We start from the raw sequence: 19,255 nt of genomic DNA, 5'->3' as shown, positions 1-19,255 counted from the left end.
GAGCTTGCGTGCATTCAACAGGAACATGGGGCATCGACACCATCAAGGGCCAAGAAAAAAATACGGGCGGCGAGGGTGGTGGATTCAATCGCGGTTACAGCATTGAACACGCCGCTAGCTTCTCGTCGAGAAGCTCGTTGAACCATTTGGCCCTCTCCATGATGGGCGCGTGTCCCATGCCCTCCTCAATCAAGGCGACGGCTGGTTCGATGACGTCAATCAGCCTCTGCCCGTTGTCCGTCGACAGCATGTTATCAGCTGTGCCGTGAAGGACGACGATCCTTTCGCGACCGACGGCGTCGGCCATGTCGCGCAGCTGGGCGTCCGACTTGTGATGCCAACCGGCCGCTATGAGCTGACACAGGAACCCATGGACGGGAAAGGCACCCTCGAGGCGGCGCTTCGCCAACTCCTGCGCTTGGAAGCGCTGAAAGTTGGAATCAAAGAGCTTGTACTCGCCGCCGTCGGAGGGCGGGCCGCACTTGGGCGTCAACGAGGCGGAGGGAGGCGTCTCTTCGTCGGGAGCGAGGAGCCAGTCGGGAACGAAGAGTTGCTGGGCCGTGTCGGCTATGGCCTCGCCCTCGGGCTTGGGCTTGAGCATGGGGATGCGCTCCCAGAGGGCCTGCGGAAGGGACTTGCCGCTCCGAGCGTGAGCCGTGGTGCAGAGGAGGAAGAGAGACTGGAGCCGCTCGGGCGCTACGCAGGCGAGCTCCTGGGCAATCATGCCACCAAGGGAGATGCCGATGAGGTTGATGGTACGCGGATCCGTCCAGCCGACGTGGTCGAGAACGTCGAGAACGTCGCGGGCCATCTCCGAGGTCGAGTACCGGCCCAGCGGTTTGTCGCTGCCACCGATACCTCGGTTGTCGAGGAGCAGAACAGAGTAACGATCGGATCGATCGTGGCCGAAGTAGCGCGTCTGACGCTGCCACGCCGTCTTGAGACCAGCGAGGCCCATGATGAACTGCAGCAATCAGAATGGGAAACACTCAGGACCGGGGCACCGGAGTTTGGCCACGGAGAAGCAAGGTAGACATACGACCAGCTTAATGGGCCCCTTGCCGTGAATCTCCCACGCAATGTTGATCGGCCCACCTCGATCCTTTGCTGCGGCACAAAGGCCATGCTGCTCAGGCTGTAGAGCCCAGATGGCGTCCGGATAGGCAGGATGTTTGAGCGTCTCCTCAACGGACGGGAAGCGATGTGATCTGCAGAGGAAAATTCAGCGCATGTACAGATGCAGAAGAGGGCGAGGAAAGAAATAAAACGGTGGCCGAAGAACACTCGTCCGAATCAGCGCGGATGAAGCTCTGATACGATTCCTCCTCATGGTGAGGGATCCGAGGTTGCGCCTTTCACATCAACTTGGAGTAGAATTTCACAACCACCAATATCTGTGACGTCGAATACTAGAGGCATCGACTTACATATCTGCTGCCATGTTGGGGCCTATGATCAGAATATTTTGGGTGTTGTATTGTTGTGGTCCAGAACAGCAACCGAGGTTACATTCTGGGTATTTCTTAGGTACAATGCGCGGATAGGTAGCTTCGTTGCCTTAGTAAGTATGTAGTTGCACCGGCTTAGTCGGGAAATTACCAGTCCTGGTACGGAGTATGATAACTACACCTATATCAATTGGTGTTAGTTACTTACCTTACTGGACGACCTGAACCTCCAGCGTTGAGGAATGGCCAACGCCGCTTATCCCATCTCAGCGCGGCGTCAAGTGTGCGACACAAGCCGTACCAAAGCGGATGGCAGCCGATGGAATGACTCGAATCGAATGGTACAAGAGCAATGCAGGACAGACCGTCGTCGTACATGTCGAGAATCAACAAGCTACGAAGCCCAAACCAAAGATAGTCCAGGCAGAGTGCTACGGTGCACTCCACGCTCAACGGGAATAATAGTACAAGCTTGATTGCAGGATTGGCTCCGTCTCTCTCTACCTACAATCTACGCCTTCAAGTGTGCGTGCTCTCCTGCCTCGCATTCTCTTGGCTCGTGAACACCTTTTTGCTAGCCCATTGACACCATTTTGCTGGCCCATTCATCCACAGCCGCCACGTGCGCCATGGAGACGGACTGCATCTCTGGTTCTTCGAGAGACCCCGTCCCTAGGCCCGTATCAATCATCTCTTGCCTGCCAGTCGTCGACGCTGCACCTCACCAAGAGCCCTTTTCCCGCTTTCCAAGGCGACAGCGGTGACAAGGACGATGGCGGGTAGAGTTTGGAAAAGCTTCCAATGGCAGTAGTACATGGTGAAGACGCCTTCCATGGCTAGGATGGAGGCGAAGAAAAGGATGTGAGAGACTGGAGCGCCATTAAGGGCGTTTTGGAGGTGATTCACGTTTGCGCCGAGATGGAACCACTGCCTCGGATTAGCACCTCTTTTCGCTCTTCTGGGACTTGTGGGATTCGATCGCTTACGCCAACGAGGAGGGCTGGAACGGTGGCGAGTACTGCGACCGAGAAGACCAACGAAACAATCTTCGGTGGGTTCTTTGGGTCTTCCCGGAAGATGTGATGTATTTCGGGGAGCCGGCCGTATCGCAATGGTGCTTCGTACGTAGGCGACATGGCAGCGGGGTCGCGTGCCAGGGACACTTCGAAAACCGTGGTCAAGGATCCTTGGTCCGACCCGGAGGAGCCGAGGACGATGGAAGCCTTCAGGGTTGAATTCGACACGACAAACTGGACAGGGAGGTCCTTTTGGCCCTGCGTGTCTGTTAGCCCGCTGCTTCCCGTGGACGGCGCTTTCGTTGAGCAGACGTACAAACTGGACTTTGCCTTCCCCCGACTCCTTCATGGTGAACGGGAAAGGTGCCTCGAGGCCAGAAGACTCTTTGAGGATGAGGAATGCTTGGTGAGGCCGCTTGGCCGTGGTGCCGACTTTCGTCGTCAAGGATACCTTGAGGATATCGCGGTCGCCCAGTCTCAATGGGTCACGTACTTGCTCGGTATCGGAAAACCTGCGGCGAAGCTTGATTAGCAATTTACCACGAGAAAGGCGACAATTCAAGTCTCGTCAACCGCGCAGGTGAGCTCAAGTGCTTACGTCTCAGTCACGTCGTCAGCCTTTTTGGAAGTCAAGGTGACCGTTCCGTCCGAGAAGCTCCATGACGCAGAGGTATGTACTGCACCCGCGAGGGCAATCAGCGTCGAGGCTGTCGAGAAGCGCATCGTGAGGGATGGGGTGCTGAATGTTGGCGTTGGGGCTGCAGAGGACAGCTTGGAGCTACGAATTCCTACTTGACGTTGTGAGGGATACGTGGTTATGGCACGCGGCCATTGATTGGCTGGCTGGCGTCTGCAATGCTGTACTCCGTACGGTGCGCCGTATTGCCTAGTGGCACAGTAGCGGTCGGACCCCTGGAGCTTCAGGTCATGACCGGCGTCGGAATGCCGAAACCGAACCGTGCGTTCGACGGTAATTACCAGAATGACACCGTCTGCAATGCGGTGTAAAAAAAATTCACGAGCTTCATCCGTCGGATTCCCAGCACCACCTACGTTGGATATTGGGATGGCATGGAGGTCGGATAAATTTGCACGTTATTAGGTAGGCGGCAGCAGTATTCACTTAAAGTACATCTCGTGCACCCGAGAACAACCGCCGTTTCTACGGATTGTTTCACCAGCCATGAAAGGTAATAATGAAAAAGGCAAAAGCTCGCTACAGCTCCGTTTTCATGCTCGTGACACTCCTAGACACGCTACTCTTCTCTCCGGTGACCACCTTCTTAGGCATGTGCCCCTTCAAATCTAGCCACTCGGCCGTGAAGGCGGTGACAATTTTAGCCCAGTCTTTTGTTGTCGGGCCATCGAGATTCTCACCGTTGTCCTCCATCTTGTGCCAGACATCTGGAAAGGGCGACGGGATGATGTGTAGCACATTGACACCACGCTTTATGAAGGGCACGTGGTCGTCGGAAATGGACATCCATCCGCTGAAAGCTTCATGGGCCTTCTCCATCTCCGGAAGGAAGGGCTTATCCGATTTGCTCTCGAGGAGACCTAGAGCCCTCATGCGCTTCTCGATGCCCGCCATGTTCTTGTAGGCCCAGTGGGTCGTCAGGAAGTATGAGGGAACGCGAGGATTTGTCGAGCCGAGGAGGTCCAGCAAGACGAAGAGGTCGATCGAATGGAGGGGTGTCTTGTGAGTGGACTTGGGCGGGTAGGCCTGCGATTCCCATTCGGCGGCCAACGACCTGTTGAAAAGGTAAGAGAGAGCACCCGCCGCGGCCTGATGGCTGTCCTTACCTTGCCCCGTACAGGGAGTCGTCATCTGTCCAGCTGACGAATGCCTCCTCGCCATCGAGCAAGATGATCTGCACGCCATTGGCGCCATCCATCGCGTCGTACCCCCCATCAGAATCCCACTTGGCCTTGAGGGCATCCTCGATGCTTCTTGCCACGTGCAGTAGCATGGCGCATGGCGCGGCGCTGTCGATGGCGCCGAGGAAGCCGGTTGGCTCGTACTTGCTGTCGTAGTGGGCGACCAGCGTGAGCCTCGATATATCGCCAATCGGCGCACCGGGGGGGTCGCGGCGGAAGATGAGGTTGGAGAAAGGAACGTCTCGGTTGCCGGTCGCGGGCGTCTTCGACGTTGAGTTTTGCCATTCCAGCTCCCAGTTGGGGAGCTTCGTCTTGAAGAAGTCTACAAAGTGCCGCTGCGCCTTGCGGGAGCCCTCGGATCCCGGCACCCGGGGGATCAGAATCGGAGCGAGAAGGGTGCCGTTGCGATAGTCCAAGTCGCCCCCTGGGGAAGGGATGTTGCGCAAGTCATCATCGTCGAGCGTCGTGACGGCGAGCGTGCCGCAGACGAGCAATAGCAGCGCTGCTAACAACGGGAGGGAAGAGCTGCGCAGCGGCATTCTCATTGGGATTTCTGTCGTGGAGAATATACGCGCATGACGTTGCGCGGCGCGAGTTGACGCCAGCTGAGAAGGGAAGACGGCTCAATCGCAGGCTGAACGGGGAAAGTTGATCGGTGAAGACACGCTCGCCCGAGGCATCGACAATACAGTGTAGCTCCTGACTATGGCGTACAAGTACGGAGCAGCACGGAGTTCGGAGTACAGTACAATTAAGTAGGTGTACTGTACTGTACTGTACTACAACTGTACATGACATGTATTACTCCGCACATACACATGTACACCCATGTACTTAAGTACTCAGTAAGTGTACAATATACATGGTAAGCAAGTACATACTTACGTACATTTGAAGTACTTATGCGTGTGCATATAAGTATTGTATACGGAGAACTTGTACTGTGCAAGTACAGTGCATGTACTTACGAGCCGCGCCAGGAGGCAGATTACAGTGAGGTACCCAAGTACCTGCAGTAGCTAGGTCTACATTACAGTACACTTTCGTGTAAATGCTGTACTTGTGCATGTATGGAGAACACGTACAACTACATGTAGCTACTTGTATTTGCATGTAGTTGTACAAAGGAGATGTAAGAATATTACTTGCTCCGTTGTAGCCGTAAGTAAGTACTTACTTATGTAAGTAGGTAGGGAGAGATGTTCGAAAAAAAAAACGGAGTCTTTAAGTGGGCCCAGGGACATGTGGCGCCGGCCCATACTGTACTTAGAATCGAGGGTTCATTCGCCTTTATGGAAGGATTACCGCTCCAGCACCACTCAGGAGTGTCAAGTACAGTAATATTAATATCAAGTATGATGCAGAAATACGGATAATACAAGTAATTACTTGTAAGTACTTACGGAGTACACCCAAGGAGACATAGCAGTTGTACGTACGGCGGTGATGATTCCGTCACAATGTCTGTAGCCATGTATTCATGTACTGTTCATGGTGGGATGATCCCCGGATAAGCTTGTTCCTCCATGATGAGCAACGTCCAACTCTCGCGACCTTGCAACGGGCCTATATCTGGCGATTTGGTTCCCCCAGTAGTATTACCCATACTCCGCACTCCGTACAAGTACCGAGGAGGGCATCATCATACGCAAGGACGCGTAAAGCACGCCCAATGAGTACCAGGTACCCATCTACACCTAGGTAACGCTATTGCTACTGCCATGGTTGTAATCAATGAGTTTACTTGTTGCGTGCCAGCTACTGATTTAGTTGTCGCCATGCACCTGTACTGTAGATCAAATTCGGCAGGGTACCTCTTAATTACCAATATTTCCGTACTTGTAAGTACGTATTTGTTACCTTGCAGATACTATTGGTAGTAGTTGTCTGGTAGTGCTGAGGTACATGGTAGCAAGTTCATCTCCTGGTTTTCCCCTCCAACGTTGGCACAATAAGTTGCACTGTATATTTGACAAACGCCTGGGCCGGGTACTAACCTTGATGATCTGCTGTAAAAATCCGGAAGTGACGAGGCAGGAGTATTTTACCTAGTACTTCGTACATACAAAGATGTACATGTATAAGTGCCTACAAGCATGTGCTTGCTTGTGATTTTACAAGTGAAGTGAGTGCTAGTACGGAGTACTTAAGTACATGTACGTGTACAGAGTACTTGCATTTGTGAATGCTTGGTACTTGTACTCCGACCGGAGTAGTGGTGGTAATAATTAGTACGCGTGTCTTTGGCACCTTGGCTACGCGTACTGTGTCTTATCCTGCGGGTTCGCCAGTCGCACTGTGGATGCTGTGGCTACTGATAGCCTGTCACCCAGTAATTATCCCTGAATTGTGGCTATGCGGGCCTTTCGTTCCAACCACGTTCATAGTGACCCTCCCTTTTTCGTGGCTAGGCAAGCTCTTCATCACATATTAGTGCGTTGGCTCAACGTGTTCATCGCGACCGTGCCTCTCTCATTCTCTTCATCAGCCTTCACCTATCCGCCATCCGCTACGCACCCGGCGAATGCACCCATCATTCGTTGCACCACTACTCAACTTCCTTTAGCACCATGGCGGACAAGAAGAGCGACGACTTCGTCGTCCGACTCCCCGACTCCGGTGTCATGGACGAGTCCGAGAAGGGCCATTTCATCCCCAAGACTACCTCGCGGAGGTCAAGCAACATGCCGGGCCAATCCTTTCTCAAGTCCATCGAGAGCAGCGGTGGCGTCTCCGTCCTCGCCTACTGCCTCTCCTCCATCAGCATGACCCTCGTCAACAAGTATGTCGTCTCGGGCAACAAGTGGAACCTTCACTTGCTCTATCTAGCCATTCAAGTAAGTTGCGTTTCGGCACATCGCGGCCAAACGGCGCTCATTTTTTCTCCAGCATATTGTCAGCACAACCGCTATCCTTGCTGGGAAACATATGGGCCTGATTAGAGACCTCGACGCCTTTGACTCTCAGAGGGCCAAGAAATGTATGTGTTCATTTCCCACCCAGTCTTCTCGCATCGATTAACCCTCCCAGGGTTTCCCATCGCCCTCCTCTTGGTCGGCATGATTTTTACTGGCAACAAGGCCCTCCAGTTCCTATCTGTGCCCGTCTACACCATCTTCAAAAACTTGACCATCATCGTCATCGCCTACGGAGAGGTTCTCTGGTTTGGGGGCAGCGTTAGCGCCCTCAGTCTCGTTTCGTTTGCTCTCATGGTCCTCAGCTCCGTTGTCGCCGCCTGGTCGGACTTTAGCAACGCCCAGGGCGTCAGCTCAAACGGTGCTACTGTCTCGACCCTGAACGCTGGTTACGCCTGGATGCTGCTTAACGTATTCTGCGCCGCCATGTATGTGCTGAGCATGCGCAAGGCCATCAAGGTCACCAACTTCAAGAACTGGGATGGTGAGTCCAACTCTCCTGTCATGCCTGCTCGTCGACTCCATTGTTGACTTACCCATCTAGTCATGTTTTACAACAACGTCCTCACAATTCCCGTCTTGCTGTGCGGGTCCTTCATCATCGAAGACTGGTCGTCGGCGAACTTGCTTCGGAACTTCCCCGTCGAGTCGCGGCAAAGCCTCATGATCGGAATGATCTACTCCGGCATGGGCGCCATCTTCATCTCATACTCCACCGCCTGGTGCATCCGCGCCACCTCTTCCACCACCTACGCCATGGCCGGAGCTCTGAACAAGCTCCCCATGGCCATTGCCGGCCTCGTCTTCTTCGCCGATCCCGTCACTTTCGGCAGTGTCAGTGCCATCTTCCTCGGCTTCATCAGCGGCCTTCTTTACACCCTCGCCAAGAACAACAAGTCGAAGCAGTCTGGACCGACGCTGCCGACGACAAATCAGCCGCCGATGAGCGCCAGTGCCCGGAGCGAGAAGGACGCCTCAAATTAGGCTGTTCTGTCGACAGCGTGATCCGAAGCTACTTACCCTTGGAAACTTTACGAGCACACGACTCGGACAAAAGGAGTTGGTCATTTCAGGTTTAACACATGTAACACATTCGTACAACAAGATTTTTTGCGCTCGAGAAAGGAAACAACGGTGATGCATCTACTGTGTGGCCCCGTGCCAGACAATACAATGAGGATTATCCGGCGAAGGGTTGACGACTTGGCATGCAAGGCAACGCCAAGGTTCAGGGACTGCTTCTGCCGATGGGCGTCCTCACTGCCTGCCCATGACAACTTAATAGTGGATGTCGACCGCATCCAACGACAGTCACTCTTGGGATCGAGCCGGGAGCTTTTCCTGGGATGTGCGATACGCCCGACGTGATCTTGCAGCGTCGACATGTCAGGATTTGGTGCCTTGAAGCAGGAGGTGGCAGTATTGACGACATCGGTGAAGGCTGATGTGAGCTGGTGCCAGCGAGATAAGTAGCTGTCGGCCATGAGCTGGCCGATGTTCCCTTGATGAGGATATCATTTGTGATGGAATGCCTAGAGCGCGCAACAGTGACGGTTTCTACTTATGAGAGTCAAATTGACAGTCTGCGTTGATTTACGTCATGACAGGCCACTTGCGAAACGGGGCGACTTCACAGCCTGTTCCTCACATCCATCAGTCCAGGTGCGTCGCGGAAAACAAGACGGGCATGTGCAGCCAGCACGCCCAGCTGGATTTACTGGGTAATTGCGGGGTTGGTATATTGGTGATCAATGAACAACGCGGATCGCAACCCGAGTGCTGAGGCAAGTCCAAGATGCGATGCCACGTCTAATTGAAGCTCGTGTCGTTCGTCATGAGAGCTATGATCAACAAGGAAATTGAATGCCTCATGTTCGCGTCAAGGCATCACCAACCCAATGCCGCTAAGCCTCGCTTCGTCCAGCTGGTTTTTCTTGTCTACGCCGCCCCCGATATGGTTCATCTTGTAGTTGAACAAGTAGTAGTGCAGCTGGCCGTCACCTCCGCCAAACTTTTGTTGCTCGAGGAACAGGGCGTTATCCATAAGCGAGAGTGCGTTAAATACGTCCAGCTTGGCCTTCTTAGCCAGGATGAGGGCATCGTTGATGAGGCTGTTGAGGCGGGTCTTGAGGGCGGCCCGGTCGAATGGCTCAGTGAGGGCCGTCTCGGAGGCGTAGTAGAAGAGGTAGGCGACGCGAATGACGTCGTGCTTGGGGTTGTTGATGACGGAGGACTCGACGCAGAAGAAGGAAAAGAAGTCGGTAATATTTTTGTTGCCGTCCTACTTGGCGTCAGCATGATGGAAGGCGTGGGGATGTTAGGGGTGGTCAGCCAGCGTACCTCGACAACATATGACCAGATGACCTGCTCGACCTTCGGCTTGGGGATGAGCCAATGCCTCAGCTCCTCCTCCGAGAAGTCGGGGGCCATGTCGAAACGGCTGAGATAGCGCTTCATCAAGCTCTGGACGGCCGGGGTGTCGGCCTCCTTCATGGGGCGCAAGCCCTTGGTCGCCGTGTTCTCCGGTAGCGCATACTTGCGGATCTGGTACTGCGGTTTGCTACCGGCCGGCAGCGGGCTGAAGCCGCACTCGTTGAGCTTCTGCCAGTTTATGGAGCGATGGAAGTAACGACAGGTGCTGACGGGTTTGGGAAGGACGATGCCGGCAGTGAAGAGCCCCTGCCAGACGCCGTTGAGGTTGCTGATGCGTGTGATCTCCTTGATGAGCACGGGTGCTAGGCGCTTGCCACGCAACTTCTTGTGGATGCAGAGAAAGTTGACTTCAGAACACATGATGAACTTTTCTCGCACACGCAGCCTGCAGGGAATGGCGGAGATGAAGGCAACGAGCTTGCGGGACTGTGTGGCGCGAACACCGACATGGTACCGTCTGTGCCAGCCGGGTGCCATCATGGCCCTGTATGAAGTCAGCGACATTAGTCATCGCGGCACAGGATGGGATGGGATCGGTGGATAGATGAGCGTACCATCGGAGGATCTCGGGCGAGTAGTTAAACCGGAACATGGCTTCGTCGTCCTCGACGTAGTGGCCGTTCAGCAGCTCGTAGACCTCCTTCATCTCCTCGTCACTGGTGAGATCTACCGTCACCCAGTCAAAGCCAGCAACGAGCGGTTGCGGCTCCTTGTCGACCTCCTCGATCGTCTGGACCCTGACGGGGCCTTCATCGACAATCTTTCCCTCGTCGCCAAACTTGGGCACAGGCTGGGTCTGCCAGAACTTGTAGGCTCCCATGTCCTTGGCGTTCTTGCCGGAGGCGGCCAAGCCTGTCATGATGTCCTGCAGGTTCATGTTCCTGAGGAGGTTGGCCGTCTGCTCGGATGTCGGATCGTCGCTCCCGGGTGCTTGCGAAAGCTCCTGACGCAGGCTGGGATTGAGGGCGAGCAGCTCCTTCATCTCGTCTGGTGTGAGCCCGCCGAGGGCTTTTTTTATCTCCGACTCTTGTTCGGTTGAGTGAGTCGTCAGGAGGGCCTTGGCCTTGCTTCGCTTCGACTTCTTCTTCTTCTTGCCGCCGGTGGGTGCGGAATCGCCAACGGCGCCATCGTCAACGGCTCCATCGTCAGATTCGGCCTCGGCTTGCTTGCCATCCGCATTGTCGGCGACGGGCTCGACGGGCTCGACGGGCTTGGACTCCTCAGTGGGCATTTTGGGAGCAGCGGCTCGTGGTGGCATGTGGAAGTTTCAACTCAGTCAGTCCAAGGCGCTAGAATTCGACAGCCGGGGCTTTGGAGCTTGGCACGATGTTGTGCGAGTGCGAGTGCGGGTGCGAGTCGTGGTGGTGGTGGTGGGGTTGAGATGGTTGGTCGGTCCAGTGCTGCGGGGTTTCCAGCTGAGGATAGCACCGACTAAGGATATAATATTATTACACCTACTTAACTTCCGTACTTATAGTACAGTGCGGAGTAGAGTACTCGCATACTTACCTTGTATTACTGACTGTAACACAAACTCACTCTACGTATGTATCGACACACCTAATGCACGAAAGCCGGATTGCCGGTTACGAAGAGGCAATTGATTTCCAGCGTTTCGTAATGATGAGGAAATTGCTTGAGCTTGATGCAGACATCAGACCTGCATTATTACGTAGGGAGGTCATTGTCTCCGTTGCACGGAATCGGGCGGCGTTAGCATACTGCAGCTGGAAGCAGGCCGGCAAATCGATGGCAGCCACCGGAGCAGTTTCCCAGCACCCTCTGGGCATCTAGAACATGTCAGAATCCTGGAGCATCGTAGTGCATATAAGAGCAGCAAGGAGTGGCAACAAGAATGGGCTGTGGCATAGGAGAAAGGTGCTGATGCCCCAATTTTTCTAATGCCGCATTACTACGTACGATCGATCGTATGGACATGATACGAAGCGCCATTAGTGATCTGACGTTAAGCGTGCTTGTGCGGCCCCTCAAAGTTCGAAGGATCTCATGATGGCAAGCGAGACTGGCGCAGATGCAACGATGGGATCGTGGCCTGTTTATGTCATTGTCAGGATACGGTCCATCAATGGGAGAGATGCCACCAGAGTAGATGCCCACCTCCATGCGCGCATAATTCTTGTCGAATAATTATACCTCGCTCTGACTGCCACGTCGTGACGAATGCACCGGCGCCCTTGTGGACGGTTCTCTGCTCTTTCCATGCGGCAAATTCGCCGTCATCTAGCGTACCCGTACCCGCTGTTTCATTCGTCGCAGCTCGAAAAAGCTTGTTGTCCTCGGTCCACGGAATATCTCGGTCATCTCTGGCATGAACAAGGTTGAGGCGCAGTCTATTTTTTGTGTGTCGCACAAGGTTGGCAAGCCGATTCGCTGAATGCCACTTGTCCGTGACGAGGCTGTCGAGTATGCGCAGAAAGGTCGACGATGACGCAAACGGTCCCAGAATAGGGATGATTCCGCCGATGCGGTATCCGGTTAGCATGGACACGAGATCGCCGAAGCCCGCGACGAGGACGATGCCGGCAAACTCGACCCCCTTGAGAGCATACCTCTCGGCGACACCGCTGACGACGGCGGTGCCAAGGCTGTGCCCAAGGAGCACAATACGACTTGATGGGATACCGGCCACTTTCACGGCCCACTCAACAAGCGTCGATGCGTCCGTTAATAGTCCCTCCTCACTCGGGACGCCGGTCGAGTGGCCAAAGCCTCGATAGTCGATTGCCACGACATGGTAGGATGACGTGTCGGTCAATGCGTGATATATGTAGGGCCTATAGGCTTGCGCGATATGACCTGCATTCTGCCCCTCCCGAAAATAGACGTAAGCAGTGAATGGTGACATTGCCATCGTCCAGTTGAGGAAGGGTTCTGGATCATGTGGCGTACCCCGTGAACTATCAGATGTTTGTCAGCTTGAAGAACACGTCCGGTAAGGCGTGTGTCCTGGCATACAGTAAAGAACCAATCTAGCCTCGGGGTCTTCCTTCAACAGCTTGAATGACTCCGTGTCGGTGAACGTAGAGGAGGGTCCTGTGAGCTGGGTTGCGAGTGCTGCCTCATTCCTCAGGTACAGGGGCAGTGGCAAGATGTGCCAGCTGTAGAGTCTTTCCCCGTCAGGCGTATTTAGGTTGAACGGCGTGACTTGGTTGGCTGCCATATTCCATCAGAGTCGTTGACAAAGGATGAAAACCGGTTCTTTCAACCTACTCGCGAAACCCCATGCCTCGGGATGATTCACGTCTGACCACAGCAGAGTGTTGATCTTGTGAGCGTAGAGTGCACTACCGTTCCCGACTCTGTCAACGGCCAGGTACACCAGACCATGGGCGCACCGCTCGCCATACGTACTGTCTTTGACCAAAGGGTGTCGCCAGCAAGCCAAGGAAAACGCTGTAGAAGGCAAAGGGGGCGGTGACGAGTCCAACGGAAATCCACAGCAGCTGCTGCGGAAGGAATGCCATATTTGGGACCCGAGTTCGAGACAACGATGACAATCAAGTCTATCAAAAGCTCGTGTCTATCAAGTGTATACGAAAAAGGGCAGCGGGTAGGTTGGCAAGCGGAAGCTTGCTCGAGAGGTACAGCCGACCTTGGGTTGGTCTGAGGAGGGAGGGGACAGGGTACATATTCGAGCTGCTGTTTAATTACTGCGGCACCGACATGTCACTCTTGGCCAGGCGAGGACAAGTCCCTTCAAGCGTCGGTTCCTGAGACGGGGCTCCACAGGCACGCAACGGGTGCCTACTAAGGGTATTATTAGTGCGGAGCACGGAGTACTTTAGTACCTTAGCACTTGATTGCTAGTACAAAGGTACTAGGTAGCTGCCTGGATTGCCACAGCAGACCAGCCATGACACCAGTAATAATGAACACCAGTACCAATAACGTGCTGGCTTGAGCAATATCAGCCGCCTTGTGTTAATACAAGACGAGATCCAGATGCACTCAACCGACTACGACCTGAAAGTAGTACTATTTCTTGACGCAAGGAACAGTTGACACGCCTTCCTTTACCCTCATATATGAGCCAATAATTATCTTGCCAATTTCTTTCTCATTTATCGTACTTTTCCTATTTCCTGCTGTTGTCTCGCCATTCGGATTGTCTCCAGTTGTCGGCGACGACTCCGCCTCGTGCACAGGACCAATCATACGCCGCATACAGCACCAACCTCGACCTCAGAACTCTCACACCCACGCATTGCTAACCTTTCGCATGTCAATCAACTACACCTCACCTAACCTTCCTCACTCATTGCCTTTCTATTCGCTTCCCGTATAACCTCCTCTACCACCGCTACCGCTACCATCCAACACCCGAGCTCCCTGCACCAGCCTTCAGCAGCATCGAACCCACCGATTGGGCCCTCGGTCTTCTCCGCAGAACACCAGTATGACTTGCTCATCCTAGCCGGCCTCTCATCGAATTCCACCACCTCCGTCGAGGAAGCCGAAGCACGTAAGATGGAAAAGAAGAGGAAACTTCCCCCCCGGGCAGCGGCACGAATGGAGCTCGCTGCCAAACGTCGTACTTCGCTGCGAGAGCAATCGTCAACCCCTGCGCCGCCGCCCGAGCCAGTACGCGAGCCCACACCGGAACCTTCACTGCCGCCGCCGCTTCCCACTTCCATACAGGTCGGGAAGCCTTTGCCCACTGTCGAGGACCCGCAGCCGGGAAGCTTGTCCTCCAAAGAATTTCAGTCGGTAACGGAGAGGCATGTCGCGACCAACCCCCCCCCCCCCCTTCCTCTTCCCATGAGGTGCATCAAAACAGGCCAGCGCTGATGACGCATGTCTGCCAGTGGTGTTCTCGCCGAGTCGCTGTCCCGATCCCGTCATAGGTGGATCAATGAAGGGCTGTTCGAGAAATACTGGACCAAGCCGTACAAGCGAAAGGGCGTCCTGCACGAGGATCCCAAGAATCCACCAAAGGACAGCATGATGAAGGTCGGCGCCGTCACCATCACCATCGAGCCGCACATAGTCGAGGCCACAATGTACGCTGTCAAGACATCGAAGCTACCTGAGCGGCAGACACCAGCCGCTGGGAAGCAGCAGCAGCAACCGACGCCAACGGCCAGCAAGCAACAGCAGACACCAGGCACGAAGAAACAGCATCCGCAATTGCAGGCGAAGAAACAGCCCGCAAAAGTACGGCCAGTCCTCCAATACGGCCCTCCCAACGGCTACATGCCCCCCCCTCCATCTACACCAACGCCCATAACGCCCATGCCGATGATTGCGGCAAAGTCACCTGTATTTGTCCCATCACCGAGTCTGACGACCCGACAACTCCAGCCGTCGCCATCGCCTGCGCCTCCGCCTGCACCTGCGCCGCAAATACCGCACCAACCCGTGTCCGGGACTGAACTCGTCCACTCTGCTCCTGCAATGCACAATGCGGCTCCATCTGCGAACCCTGGAATGACTCCCCGGGCCTCTCCGGCAAGTTCCTCCCTACCAAGAGCAGCTCCTCCGCTGGCCGCAGCGAACCAGCCTTTGCCAAACCCGCCCCAAATACAAGTCGCTACCCCCCCGCCAAGCAGCACACCTCCGGTTCACGCTACAGACCGACCTCCCGGACCGGTTGGTGCAGCTCCGTCTCCTTCGGTGGCAAAACCGGCAGCGCCGGTGGCAAAACCCGCCGTGAACGATCCTGTCATAGCCCTCTTGGCCCAGAAAGCCTCTGGTGATCCAGCACTGCGTGACTTGATGAAGCGAGTGGCCGTTGGGCAGGCGAGAGAAGGGGAGCTGGCGCAGTTTCAGAGGATCATTGATCAGCTCAACGCCGAGTACAAGCAGAAGGGTGGACAGCAAGGACCGTCGGCAGATAGGCTGCTGGTCGATGGTCGGACGGTGAAGTATTTTGCTGATGAGGTTCGGACGATTCTTGACATCGTCCTGGCCTCTAATCCGCACCAGAAGTCGAGCGAGTTGCGCCCTCCTCCAAGAAGCGACCCCCTCGTCGTTCTTGTCGTAAAAACGGCACTGGAGGACCAGAGGACGAAAGACATGATTCGGCGCGTCGCCGATGGACGACCGGGTCCTACTGATGCGCAAGACCTGAAAGATATTCTCGATCGACTGCACCGGGATGCGAAGATTGTCCCGAAGGCTTCGATTCCTCCAGCCCAAGCGAGGCCGCAGGTGCCCAATGGGCTGCCTAATGGTCAGGTGAAGGCCGCTGGTGCTCCCGCCATGGCACAGCCAACTCCGCAGCCGCTTCGCTCCAAAGCTGCTCCACCCGTCTCTCGGCCCGACATATCGGCAGTCATTTTCGATTTTGGCACCGGAGATCGGTATCTGTTCCCCAAGTACAGTGTGTTGGAATTTCTGCCGACGCAGACTGGACAGCAAGTTGTCGCTTCGTTCTTGATCGTGCGCAAGGGCAGCACCTCTGACTATGGCGGAGACCCAGCGTTGGATTACTACCAGCCAGTTACCATTCGACTTCAGTCCAATAGCGGCCGGCATCTCGAAAACCTGGCAAGGGTCGTGGCTCCGCAGGATGAAGTGCGTTGGTACATGGACGACATCATGGATAACATGACACGGGCCGAGTATGTCCTGTTGGCGATGCGGCTTCCGAGGAGCGAGCAAGGTGGCGGGGACCAGCCGCCATCCGCGGGAGAGGAGTCGAAGAATGATACCCCCACCCCAAAGCCCGAGTCGGAAAGCGAGAGAAGTCAGTCGGGAAAGCTGGGGGTTCTCTGGTCGACGACTTCCATCAGAAAAGCACCACAGCCGACTGATATGATGAAATTCCTCGACCCAGAGCAAGAAAGCCAGTCCCAATATGAGCGTCTCATCCAAGCCGTGGTGGAGAAGCAGGCAGAAGCGATTTAACAATGCATTGCAACAACCCCTCCCCACCCCCCTTCCCTGGTGCGCCCATTTGACGTTGTCTGGCCGGAGTCGGGCGCAACGTGGTAAAATTCAGTGTACTATTGTTTGAAAGCATGCATCTTCTACTTCGAACTGCTAAATATACCTATTTGTGTGTATGAGCCTGTCATGTTTGGCGAGAGGAGACGAGGTATTTTGGCTGCGAATGGAAGGAACGTGCAGATACAGCAACAAACGAACGGCGAAGGAGGTGAAGACGAGAAGAGAATACCAAATGTTGCTGGGAAGCCGTGTATCTGGTTTGAATCGAGTCGAATGCATTTGGAAATTGTTTCAATTACGATTTCTCGTGCACTAACCTGAACGAACGCCCGCCGGGCGTCCGGCTTGATTGCCACCCCTTCCTTCATAATTGTCCTATCATGATACCTCGCCTCGAGTTCTCAGGTCTTGCACGGACTCTGCTTCCGCTGCAGGACACCCGCAAGATTGACTTGCTGTTTCATCCTCGTTCCATTTTATGTAAGCTCCGCGCGTCCCCATATTCCCGACCTCATACATCTTGCGCACCGTCTTCCACGGAATATCATTCAGGTACTCCGGCGCCTCTTCGCCGCTTGTGTCCATGATGACGCCAGCAAGAAACTGGTGTATGTATCAGAAGTGCTTCGAAAAGGGAGAAAGCAAGGCAGCAGGATCGGGGAGGTTTCATACAACGGTGCTGACAAGTGTGCTGAGGACCTCAGTGTAGACAGCTTCGTTCCAGCTCTTCAAAACGGAGCAATGGGATCGTAATGCCTCTGCAGCATCGTGCATGGCCTTGTGTGCCTTTGTATTTGTCAGCGGTTTTGCTTCTAGCCCCGAGATGATACTGCCTATCATCATAGAATCAAGAGATTTCACCTCGAGATACTCGGTTCTTAGGACATCGGCGCCCTGATTCGACGTGAACTCTTGCTGCAGTTTCTCCCATCTCTTCTGGACAAAGGGTATCAGAAACAAGCGCATCGTGAGCATGGTGTAGTTGCAGTGGTTGGTGCATCAGGTTGTCAATGAATAACGACCGAATCGGCGGTTGATATAGCATGTGTAGGCACAAAGTGTAGCATAGATGTTAGCGCACTTACTGATGAGTTCTCCCAGGCTGGACACGGCTTTGCCAAGACATCGCTGATCTTCGCATGAGCTTTTACGATACTACCGATTAAAGTATTTGAGATTTCGCTATGCATCTGCCATTTCTCTTCCGGATGATCGAACAGGAGGGGTAATGACGTGGATGGGATTTCATCATCATCAGAGATGTTGGTAGTCAGGAATGTTGTGCTTCTTCTGCCTCGACGATGCCGCGTTGAGTTTCCATTGCCCAACTTGCCAGGTACATACGCATTCATAGAGTTGTTTGTGTTGCCCTGCATGCGAAAACTGATCTTTCCCTTGTATTTCCGGTAGGAAGCCTTTTGGCCTACCGGTTCAGGCGGAAAGTATTGCTCCGTACGCAATGTAGTAACTACGCAGATAGTAGCGATGAACAGAGCAGTGACCAAGAAGAAAATAAATTCCATGGTGGCTACGAGTAGAAGCCCAAATCGGTGTCTTCAGGACCCAGGGAACGAAATGAAATCAATGAATGAAGAGTATGAAGGGGATGAATAGTATAGAGATGCGCTGCGGGCTGCACGGCCGATGTAAGAAATCGTGTGGTTTACAAGATTGGATGCCCATACCAGCCATAAAATTATTTATTTATTTGTTCGTGATATATTATTTATTCTGATAAAAGTACTCCATAGATTGTCTTTAGCTGTCTGTCAAGGTTATTTGAACTGTGAGTGATATATGACGCGAACATCTCGTAATGTCCTCACAACCACGCCTAAACTATAATTTTTTTTCTTTCAAAATTAAGCATTTGTTTGCATTTGTTTGCCATGACGCGTCAGTTTATGAGTTTCTCGTGTAAACAATGCAGCCTAGAGCTCTGTTTCCATCTTGCAGGGTCGTGTGATACCACAGTTTCGGCAACCACAGGCCTTGCGGTCAGCCAAGCGTACGAGAAAGAACAGGCGGGCAAAAGTGCCTCAGAAAATTACATTGTGCATGAAAGAACCCTGGGTTTCCTGCTGCACTTTTCCCCGCTTGTTCTTTTTCTCTGTTCATTGCTATTGGTATGCTCCCAACTGGGTTATGTTGCGTTAGTTGGCTTGCGTTGCTTACGATCATGGTACAAATGGCCTCAACTCCGTTTTTATGTTTATATGTACAAAAGAAATAATGACAGTTAGAATTTTAACATGATCTACCGCGTATACTTGGCGAGAAGCGATCTTCTGTTTGTTTTTGTTGGGGGGGGGGGGGGGGGTGGTCTGGCGTGATAGATACTCACTGTACTCCTTAAAAGTGTTATGGTCGTGCCACCACCTCCCCTCCTCTCCAGCGGCCCATTTAGAATAGGAGTGAAACACGATTGTTCCCCGTCATAAGCAATTATGCGGTCTATTGAATTTCTAATTTTACTCACCCTTAGCCTGGCTGCATCTTTCTCGCAGCCAGATGCCGACTCCCTAAGCCGTCATCGGCGCGGATCACCGGGCAACTATGAGATTTCCAGCTCGACAGATATCTCGAAGGATGAGACTAAGGGTAGAAAAGTTGTCGGATCTAAACCGCACAAAAAAAAGGACAACAGTTGGGG

General features: G+C 53.8%; 8 protein-coding genes across 8 annotated transcripts; 2 read left to right on the top strand and 6 right to left on the bottom strand.

The window, feature by feature from the left end:
- Positions 1-94: 94 nt before the first annotated feature.
- DCS_04601 (uncharacterized protein) lies at positions 95-1,441 on the bottom strand (the record flags this gene model as incomplete). The annotated part of the gene is made up of 3 exons (XM_040801909.1): positions 95-964; positions 1,040-1,208; positions 1,428-1,441. The coding sequence occupies 3 exons, from the start codon at positions 1,439-1,441 to the stop codon at positions 95-97; spliced, it is 1,053 nt and encodes a 350-aa protein (XP_040656942.1).
- A 694-nt stretch (positions 1,442-2,135) lies between these two features.
- Positions 2,136-3,187, bottom strand: DCS_04600 (oligosaccharyltransferase subunit ribophorin II; the record flags this gene model as incomplete). The annotated part of the gene is made up of 4 exons (XM_040801908.1): positions 2,136-2,375; positions 2,435-2,722; positions 2,781-2,976; positions 3,063-3,187. 4 exons carry the CDS (start codon positions 3,185-3,187, stop codon positions 2,136-2,138), a joined length of 849 nt encoding a protein of 282 aa, XP_040656941.1.
- Positions 3,188-3,680: 493 nt separating this feature from the next.
- Positions 3,681-4,887, bottom strand: DCS_04599 (glutaminyl cyclase; the record flags this gene model as incomplete). The annotated part of the gene is made up of 2 exons (XM_040801907.1): positions 3,681-4,215; positions 4,268-4,887. The coding sequence occupies 2 exons, from the start codon at positions 4,885-4,887 to the stop codon at positions 3,681-3,683; spliced, it is 1,155 nt and encodes a 384-aa protein (XP_040656940.1).
- A 2,025-nt stretch (positions 4,888-6,912) lies between these two features.
- On the top strand, positions 6,913-8,241 carry DCS_04598 (UDP-galactose transporter; the record flags this gene model as incomplete). The annotated part of the gene is made up of 4 exons (XM_040801906.1): positions 6,913-7,179; positions 7,232-7,322; positions 7,373-7,741; positions 7,802-8,241. The coding sequence occupies 4 exons, from the start codon at positions 6,913-6,915 to the stop codon at positions 8,239-8,241; spliced, it is 1,167 nt and encodes a 388-aa protein (XP_040656939.1).
- An 825-nt stretch (positions 8,242-9,066) lies between these two features.
- DCS_04597 (Glycylpeptide N-tetradecanoyltransferase) lies at positions 9,067-10,948 on the bottom strand (the record flags this gene model as incomplete). Its single annotated transcript, XM_040801905.1, has 4 exons — positions 9,067-9,076; positions 9,153-9,538; positions 9,598-10,174; positions 10,245-10,948. 4 exons carry the CDS (start codon positions 10,946-10,948, stop codon positions 9,067-9,069), a joined length of 1,677 nt encoding a protein of 558 aa, XP_040656938.1.
- Positions 10,949-11,678: 730 nt separating this feature from the next.
- DCS_04596 (uncharacterized protein) lies at positions 11,679-12,562 on the bottom strand (the record flags this gene model as incomplete). The annotated part of the gene is made up of 2 exons (XM_040801904.1): positions 11,679-11,743; positions 11,845-12,562. The coding sequence occupies 2 exons, from the start codon at positions 12,560-12,562 to the stop codon at positions 11,679-11,681; spliced, it is 783 nt and encodes a 260-aa protein (XP_040656937.1).
- A 1,658-nt stretch (positions 12,563-14,220) lies between these two features.
- On the top strand, positions 14,221-16,560 carry DCS_04595 (uncharacterized protein; the record flags this gene model as incomplete). Its single annotated transcript, XM_040801903.1, has 2 exons — positions 14,221-14,414; positions 14,517-16,560. The coding sequence occupies 2 exons, from the start codon at positions 14,221-14,223 to the stop codon at positions 16,558-16,560; spliced, it is 2,238 nt and encodes a 745-aa protein (XP_040656936.1).
- Positions 16,561-16,980: 420 nt separating this feature from the next.
- On the bottom strand, positions 16,981-18,125 carry DCS_04594 (uncharacterized protein; the record flags this gene model as incomplete). Its single annotated transcript, XM_040801902.1, has 3 exons — positions 16,981-17,205; positions 17,275-17,538; positions 17,688-18,125. 3 exons carry the CDS (start codon positions 18,123-18,125, stop codon positions 16,981-16,983), a joined length of 927 nt encoding a protein of 308 aa, XP_040656935.1.
- Between the last annotated feature and the right edge of the window lie 1,130 nt (positions 18,126-19,255).

This window comes from Drechmeria coniospora, chromosome 02 (assembly GCF_001625195.1).
Source record: "Drechmeria coniospora strain ARSEF 6962 chromosome 02, whole genome shotgun sequence".
NCBI classification, from domain to species: Eukaryota; Fungi; Ascomycota; class Sordariomycetes; order Hypocreales; family Ophiocordycipitaceae; genus Drechmeria; species Drechmeria coniospora.
Note: the sequence above shows the minus strand (reverse complement) of the source record. Positions and strands in the feature narration are given on the sequence as shown.